Source organism: Eublepharis macularius, chromosome 6 (assembly GCF_028583425.1).
Source record: "Eublepharis macularius isolate TG4126 chromosome 6, MPM_Emac_v1.0, whole genome shotgun sequence".
Taxonomy (NCBI): domain Eukaryota; kingdom Metazoa; phylum Chordata; class Lepidosauria; order Squamata; family Eublepharidae; genus Eublepharis; species Eublepharis macularius.
This window is the reverse complement of record NC_072795.1, coordinates 103471974-103481190: the sequence shown is the minus strand read 5'-3', so window position 1 is coordinate 103481190 and position 9217 is coordinate 103471974. Positions and strand designations below refer to the sequence as shown.

The 9217-nt window shown below is 39.8% G+C and overlaps 1 protein-coding gene across 3 annotated transcripts in view; it reads right to left on the bottom strand.

The window, feature by feature from the left end:
• Positions 1–305: 305 nt before the first annotated feature.
• The window catches only part of PANK1 (pantothenate kinase 1), a 30761-nt gene continuing 21849 nt past the window's right edge, over positions 306–9217 (bottom strand). For 2 of the 3 annotated variants that reach the window (XM_054984199.1, XM_054984202.1), the window contains exons 4-7: positions 7912–8088; positions 6250–6373; positions 3295–3420; positions 306–1906 (exon numbers count right to left, since the gene is read on the bottom strand). In XM_054984199.1, coding sequence (XP_054840174.1) covers positions 1847–1906; positions 3295–3420; positions 6250–6373; positions 7912–8088 — 487 coding nt within the window. In that variant the 3' untranslated portion in view covers positions 306–1846. The remainder of the gene's footprint in view (positions 1907–3294; positions 3421–6249; positions 6374–7911; positions 8089–9217) is intronic. The other variant, XM_054984200.1, reaches the window with a different exon arrangement.

Here is a 9217-nt window from a genome sequence, read left to right as displayed (position 1 = left end):
GCCTTCCTTCTCTTCTTCCATATGGGGATGCTTTCGTTTCCCATTTTGTTTTATTTTTCCCTGTCTGCCATTGAAGCTATCTGCAGGCCCACTGCAACTGAGGCACTTCTGATCCTAAGCGTGTCATCTGTTCCCCAGTGTTCTGATGTATGGCAGCACGTGCCACTGCCAGCACCAGCTGTTCTTAGTTTTCCTTCTCTACATCTTCTATGCTTCTTTAATAATACTCCCTCTTCCTAATAAATGTAAATAAAAAGCAGTACTAGTGTTTGCTTATCACAGGTGTAGACAATGAAGACTGCAGGTGCATTGAAAACCATCACAACAGTAATGGGCTTTTATTTCTACCAGATCAAGTGAACACTTCAGTTAGTATCAATTTAATAAAGGTTCTGAAGATTAAAAAAAAATCAAAATACTTTGTTCAAAACAAAAACAAATTAATGTGTCAGAGAACTTTTGTTTTTGAAAACATGCATTGACCTCTCTGATGGATCCTGTATGCTATGGCACAGTAGTACTGCCTTTCCAACACCAGCCTGCAAAGCAGAAGATGATTTGGTAAAATAAACTGCTCTCTGCAGACCTTAATTTCTAGATTTAATCATTCATAACACACATGGATTCATTCCACTTCTAAAAGTTGGGAACTAACTTTTAGTATAATTATTCACCTCTTGTGAATAGCAACAAGAATGTTTTAAAATTAGCATACATGAATTCCCAACATGAAAATGGACCGCGTTGTCTAACATTATCACATAACATCTGCAGTTGTGTTCGTTTCATCTGCTGAGAGTGTCATAAAAAGTTTCTTCCTCACATATTGCAGAGAAGATGGCAATCCTTCTCATCTGGAGAATGAGATCTGGAATGTACTGCTTCAGGCTGCAGATGGGGGGAGGCGCACGCCTTCATATTTAAATAAAACACAAAACATTTCTCACAAGTAAAAACTCAGGTCAGGAAGAAGAGGCATTTTTCTTTTGTATGGAGGAGCATTCTGTCAGGTGAATGCCCCATCAGCAGTCTGAAAGGTTAACAATCCAGAAACCAGTTTACTGTTTTGAAAAACAGGCTTCTTCTTCAACCCAGGAATCGTTTCTATAAATGAGGGTTTTTAGATACTGCAAGGAATGATTAACTCGACAAGTGAATTTCCAAAGGGAATTGTCCATCAGGAAAGCATGAGGTCTTCTTCCTGTTTTCAGGGGCTCTGATGGCACATCTCATGGCACCTCTTGTTATTGCAAACTTAAGCAGCCAAAGAAAAGGTGATTTGGAGGCGGAAATGGGGAAAATTCCACAAAATGAAGGCAACAAAGATTAAATTACTTTAGTGCTCGCACTAATTGCCAGTTTTGCAGTTTCATTTGAAACCAACAGCAAATCATGAAACGTCATGAAAAAGGTTTTTTTAAAAAATCTCCTAGAGCAATTACCAAATGAAGAATTACCACACTAGATCATTAAACCCCAGAAGAAAAAAAATAAAATAAAACCAGTGTCTTATATCAGGTCCCTTTTCCCCCCATATGGTACCCATATTTTTAAACACAATCCATAGAATCTGCCAGTTTGGCCACATTGCACATTTTTTTCTCTTAAAAAAAACTGTATACAGATAAAAATGCCTTTTTAAAAGTTTCCTAGCATCAATGATCAAGTTAGCTTCCAACCCTAAAGTTAAATGATTAGCTACAAGGAGTTTAAATTATTATTTACAAATCCAGCAGGTAGAACTTCCATCATGGCTTGTCTCCCGTGCTCCCAGCAACTATCACACTTGCAGCAGCATCACAGGTTTTGCACTCCTCCAGGGAGGGGGCGGGGGCGGGGGTGTCCATCACTGATCATCTGTCATTTTCAGCAATTCTAGCAGGGCCCCAACAGCACCAAAATAACCCTTCAAAATAAGGGGGAAAGTTAGTCAAGCTGTCAGAGAACAATGTGTTTGACAAAAAGGAAAATAATGTAGCTCTTTCAAAACATACAGATCTGAGAACATCAAGAACCTAACAGTAGAATTCTAAACATCTCTACTCAAAATCTTACTCAATGCAGTCTACTCTCAGGAAAGTGTTGTTGCATTGTTGTCATAGTGATTTAGAAACTGCCAACTTATCTGCTTTATTCTGAGGTCTGTGTGCTCTTCCTTCAAATTCAACATTTAGGAAGTCTTCTAACTTCAGAATGTTGTGACATTCTAATTCAGGTGTATCCACAAATCTGGAGTTTCTTGTCCACAACCTGGAATTCTAAAGTGGGGAAAGCCTATGGTTTAGAATCCCAGATTGTAGATAGGAAAGAAACTTCCAGTTTGTTGCTACACTCAAAATTAGACATCACAACAAACTTGAAGTTTGTTAATTACTTCCTAAACCAGCAAATCTTTCCTCTTGGCTCATGATGCAAAGGGAGGAGGAGAGGAAGCATGCAAGCCTGAGAATAAATCAGGCTAACTCCTTCCATGAACAAATTCCAGTTTGCCCAATAAAAGATTCAACACTTCACTTGTACTATAAACTGAGAACAAGACACAAACTCCTAAACATCATTTTGTTCACGCTAATTCATGATGCTACACAGCTGTTATCATGATAAGCTTGAATTGAGTCAAGTGCTAGGCCCTTTAAAAGTGAATTGTCACCATCTGAATAGGGAGTACGCTTTCCTGTATTTACTATCCATCTATGTTGAGATTGCAATGGAGAGCGTCCCATGCATTTTACGTCTCTCTGCATCTGAGGAAGAAGACAGAGACTTCCAAAAATTGCCTAAGTATTTTTAGAAAGTGGGCAGGGCCTGGTGAGCTTTTGCCCAGCAAGGCTACTGATTGGCTGTGCAGAATTTTAAAACTGTTGTTTTGACAGTAGCTGGCACCATAGCACAAGGTTCTTCACTGCATGACTGAAGGTAAGTCGCAGCAATCATTTGTAGCTGGCTCCAACTCCTGTGGCAGCCGTTTTGTGGCTGTGCCAACCATAGCACGTCAGAATTTCAAAGGTGCTTGTAGGCTCAAAAAGACTGGGGACCCTGCAGTATGATATGGGAAAAGACCCTATGAAAGCTTTCATGGCAAGCTGTATATTTAATTTTCTGTTCTAAAGGTGTTAAAGAAAAGCCTTTGATGCCTTCAGGGTAATACATGGATTCTGACCATCAGCCAGAAATTACTTTAAGCAGGAGTGTCACAATATAAGCGGTGAACAGTTTGGGTCTCCCACCTCACTTTGCAAGTAAGGCAGTCCAAAAGATTAACAATAGTTAAGTCTTCTTTCAAACAGCCTTTACCTCATGTTCCAAAAAGAGAGCTTTGAGTTGTCCTTTTGACCAGTAATCCATGGCATATGCTAGTACCTTCATGGAGACCATGTTGATTCTCAGAAAGTTTCCAACAAACACCACTCTATCAATATTCTGCAAAATTTAAGTGAAACAAGTAAAAAAAAGATACGTATTTAAATGAGATGCCATTTTCAAATTGCATACTCCTACTGCTTTATTCAGTGCTTGTTCTGCCTCATGGCCTGAAGGGACTCAAGGACAACCAAAATTAGACAACCTTATTTTGACAGGATAATACCAAGAGATGAATAGCTTTCTGGGATATAGGTAAATGTTTCATGCAATATTCTGAAGCAGTTCCTTTCTGCTGCTGTTGCAACGTTATGTTGAGGGAAATGTCATTCTCTTCATTTTTACTTAGCAATAATAACATTTTTAAAAAGCAAAGTAGCACTGATTGCTATAGCCTTGTAGTAAGTCCACAATAATTAGTCTGACTGCCCATATATAACTGTGCCATTCATAGCACATCAATACAACAGGACAGGGAAAAACCCTCAACAACTTCTTATTAAAGGGGCAGGGGGTTGCAACACCCTCTGATAAAGGAGGACTGCTTCCATGTAAGTGCACACGTGATTAGGCAGAATGTTTTCTAATTTACAGACACTGTCCAGTATAGTCATCTAAAAAATATTTCTCCTTGCTGTCAGCAATCAAGTGGCTCTGTACAAGACACTGGTTGTTTCCACACGTCCTTACGTCGCACAACACTCATAGAACAAGGACGTCTTCCTGGAGCGATTTCTGACATCATCGTGCCATGAAAATGGGATCGTGGCACAATGACATCAGAAATCGCGCCAGGAAGATGTTATAGTGGTCATTTCCAGATGTCCACACGTTCCATGTGTGTTGCGTGACATTAGGATGTCTGGAAATGTACACTATAAACCATTATATTTAGCCTTACCATATTTTTTTTTAATGGAAGATCTATTCTAGAGAAATGTTTATAAAAACATTTGTCTCCAAATACACTTGTATCAAATCCAATCCTGTGCATTTCTGAGCTACACTTCCAAGGGTATGAAATAGTCTTTTCTCAGGTATAAATTACACTGTTCAACACAACATCAGGACCAATTTTCTATGTTTAATGATGATACACTGGAGGGGGACTTCATGTGTTCTCTGGAGCTCTGATATTCATGACAGTGAAGAGGCCTATGCTATGGGTTCATAACTAGTACTTCTGGCAGGAGTCTGTGCATATGCCAAGGAGCTCTGTACAGAAAATAACCCAAACACCAGGCATTTCATAATAGTTTTTAAACCAATGTTGTACACTTGATATAATATATACCAAGAAGAGGACATCCTTGTTAGGCCTGCACAGATGGAGTAATACGCTGAAGTTCTTTGCAAAATCCACCAGTATTTAACATGCCTGAACTACTTTGGAAAGAATGTGATAAAAAAATGTTCAAGATCACATTATTTATAGCACTAAGAGCTTTGTTCTGATAGTGCAGTTTGAGTCTCAAAGCTGGCAGCCTAATTATCACCCTTGAGGTTGGTGACTACATAAAGCATTGACTCTTTTTTTAAAAAAAAGAATCGTTGCAAGTTATTTTTGTTTGGAGTTCTTCAAGTGCAAATATGATAAGGGCTAATATTAAGTATGCACCTCTGAAATCTACTTGTCTGGACAACGCAGGGCTTTCCTTCCAATCACAGTCCTAGTAAAATCAGACAATACTTTAAGGTTAGGATTCATTCCACACTTTTCCAAAGTGCTTGTTGCACCTCAAATGCAATATCTCAGTAACCTTTATAACCATCTTGTGAAGCAGACCCTTATTATGGATTATAAATTAAAAACATGGCTGGATCACTGAGATGCAGATGTAAGCATCCTACACAACACCAGTCTGCTTCTGCGAGCAAAGAATAATAACAGACAATGCTACTCATCTGAAGCAAGAGGGAGACTGTAGTGAAAATCCTATCTGTACATGTTCTCATAAGCTTTTCACATCAAGCAAGAAAGACAGAATCCTCTGTTAGCAACAAAATATATCATGCTGTTGGCACAGGCCAAACTAAAACTTTGCTGCTTGCAGTGGTTAACTCTCTCTGCTTTGATAGCCCTGTACAATGCTGCTTGAACTCCATGCCACAAGGCAACACTGTAAAGAAGCTGAAAGCAAAGAGAAAGATGACCAGGACGGCTACTGATTAAAGAGACTTCCATCAACCTACGTCAAAAAATTAGCTGATGAGCATTCAGGTTTATTTCAAAGGCAGCCTCAGTTACAAAAGAATGGAAACAATTATTTTGTGCTCTGGACAAAGCAATTCAACTGTACTTTTTAAAAAAGTTGCTACATTTTTATCTTACTCTTCCACCAAACTCATCAAGCTGGAATTAGTCCTTATGGCTGATACATGGTTGCCACTGGAAAACTGGGTATCTCCTCCTCCACTAGCAACATCTAGTAATACACATAATGTGACATGGTGTCCTCTTGTCGAGCCTGACCCCATGATCACAAGCATCAAACTAATGCAGGGGACCAAAGGTGAAGAAACCTGCATCATGGGGACACCATGTCACGCGCTGGGTCATTACCAAATGTTACCCATGGAGAAGCAGAAGGAAGAGACAATTGTTGAGGCAGCAACCACCACACATTTCCATATGGGTCCCTTGGCTCCCAGGAGCTGCCGTTTGGGGAGTTCAAAGGGTAAAACAGCAGGAAGCAGAAGAGGGAAAGAGTAACTTTAAAATTATCTGCAACCATTTAAAGACAAGCCTGTGGGCCAAAGCATCAAGTGATAGCAAGATGATCTACTGTGGAAGCGTTTGAACGGCATGGGATCAAACAAACTGGAGGTCCAAAAACTTCTGGGGGCACAGCAGTAGCTTTCATAGCTTGCCAAGAGACACAGCCTTACCTCATTCAGGGCACACATCCGAGCAATGGAGCCGATGTTGTTGGTGATGGTGACCAAAGTTGCTCTTGCCAAGTCCTCTTTACTGATGGAATCCCGCTTCTCTTTGCTCATCATGTGGCCAAAGCTGCGTGATAATACTAGAGGATGTGATCTTACATTTTTCAAAAGGCCAATACTTCTATGAATAAGTTTTTAAATAGTTTGTCTGGGATATATTATCAATAAAAGAATTCATGATTCAGTGTAAAAGATAAGCATATGAATTCTGCAAACCAATAAGCAATACTATCTACAGTGAACTAGGACTGGTTTCTTAAAATATCATTATTGTATTTTAAACTGAAAGCCTGAGCTTTGCGCATTCTGAATATTTATCAGTGAGCGAACTTCAAAGAGCCCCGCGATAAAGGCTAACAAATTTATCTGGGAGCAACACTCCCAGAAAACAGAGGTACAGGATACAAGTATCAATCAATGGACTGAAGGAACTGAGGCTCAGTTCTTGATGTCCCACAAAGACCTGATGCATAACTATGGTTTGCTTTACTTGTAAGCATCCCATCAGAGGGCTTAAATATATGTTAGAAGCAAACAGACTGACTCTCCGGTCAGTCTGTTATTTTAAGGGAAAATTGCTGTTGGAATGCAGAACTAAAAAGAAAAAGGAAATGCTAAGGTGTAACAGTTAAGAGTATCAGACTAGGATCTGTGAGACCCAGTTTCAGATCCCTACTTTGCCATGGTAGCTTTTTGGGTGACCCTGGGCCAGTCACTTTCTCTCAGCCTTACCTATCTCACAGGGTTGTTGTTATGAGCATAAAATGGAGAATAGGAGGAGGATGTTAGCCACTTTGGGTCCCCATTGGGGAGAAAGACAGGGTATAAATGAAGTAAATAAATAAATACCTTGGATTATAAAATCATGGCTTGTTTTAACCATGACAAAAGCAGTAAGGCCCACGATGGGTCTTGCTTGTGTCAGGAGAAAAACAGGATATACAAATGTCCTCGTGGTTACTCTGCTTGAAATGTGAGGAGTAAAGGTTGATGGTGTTTCCCCGAACATGATCTCCACAAGCAGGGCTTAGCTCAACCAGTTAACTCTAATTTCACTACATTTTAGGTTGTAGGTAGGGTTAAAACTACAGAACGTGGTTAACTTTCACCATGGTTAGCCATTTTTTTTCCAGCAGCAGGCTTAGGTTTTGACAAGCCTGTTGGTCTGGACTGCCCTAGGCACACCCAACTTTGGCAATCGATTATGACAATGCATGTAAAGTGGTTTAATAGACTGAATCACTTGTTGTACCTCTGCTTTCAGAATGTTTGCTCATGTTCTAATCTCCTCTTGCACAATGGTTCCCTCTCCCAATAGACATTGTATTGTACTCTCTCTCACCCACCCACCTACCCACCCACCCTACTTTCAACCGTTCAGTCACGTCACGTCACAAGATGTTTGTTAGACTTGAAGGCACCATATGGTACTGTTGTTTTTGCTGCATGAGATTAGCAAGGCTTCCCTTTGGGAGGACTATCATTTCCCGAACAGGACAGGAAGACCCAGGGTGAGCAGTAGGATGAGATCAGTATCACGCATAAAGCCTAGTGCTATGTAATACCAGGCACAGCATAATCTCCATGTGACCTGTGGATATGTACCTTGATGCTACAGCAGACCCTTGAAGGCCAAACCGTTCGTAGTCTCCTCCATAAATGTCTTTCACAAGTTTATCAACGTTGGTGCTGTCCCCTTTAGCTGCCATTTCTAGAGCTTCTTCAAAGGTCTCACAGCCAGTCAGCAAACAACATAGTCCCAGGAATGTACCACCACCAAGACTGGAGGAAGAGAAGAGTAATTTCAGCCACTTTACAACTGCCCAAGTTATGCGTACTTATAATCCATCCTTTATGCTCCAAATACCTTCCTCCAGAAGAGCCCCACAGACTACAACTCCATTATGCATGGATAAGGGAGATTTTGATAGCTGCGGTAAGATGCACTTAGTTATTTGGTGGTTTTGTCAGAGAATAATATCTATGATCACTATGAACTAGTTTGTATGCTTGGTTATTAATCCTGCACTTGGAGATGGTGGGCATCTATGGCTATACATATACATGCCCCATTTGTGTGATTCTTCCCCCTCTGATACAAAAGAGGAGAATGGCTGCATAAATAAGACTTACAATCTGTGCTCTAGTGTCATGTTATCCCATGTTAGGGTAGGGGGGCATTTTCACCATGCAAACAGGACTGCCTGTGAGCTGGACCAGCAACATATGTTACAGAAAGGTGCACCTGCTAAAACTGTAACATTTAAAGGAGCAATATCTCTGTGAACATACATTCCTGTACTGCATGCAAATTTTAATAATACATGATGTGTAATTGATTCAAAAGTTGTTATCAGTGAATACAAACTGTTAGGATTATGGCTCCTACTAAAATATCTTTCCCACATAGCTGCTTATCATCTTTAAAAGACATAGAATTAAACTGTATCTATTTCCATAACTACCAGGGTCTTATCTAAATTTATATATACGCAACTGGCTTTTAGCAAGACCATGATTTATCAACTTGTTCCAGAGGGCTACATTTCACGGAACTAGTTAGAAGCACGAAGAGCATTCAACACCCTTTCAGTCCAGAACTTGTAGAATCTTTACAGATGTGAGATCCCCTTCTATAAGACCACCCAGACTCTCCTCAAAATGATGGCTGTTGGGTTTGTGAATCTTGATCAGGAGACAACATTTTTTGAAAACATCTTTGCTAGCAACTAAAATATTTTATTAAAATAGATGGCCATAAATAATAGCAGCTGCAATTAGGAAAATATGCTGTTGAAAATTAATTTTACTGAAGAGATGACCTTCTAACTATAAATAAATGAGACATTCTGTAAACCAATATGGAGGGAAAGGAAAACAGGAAAAACACTAGATGCCCAAATATGAAAAA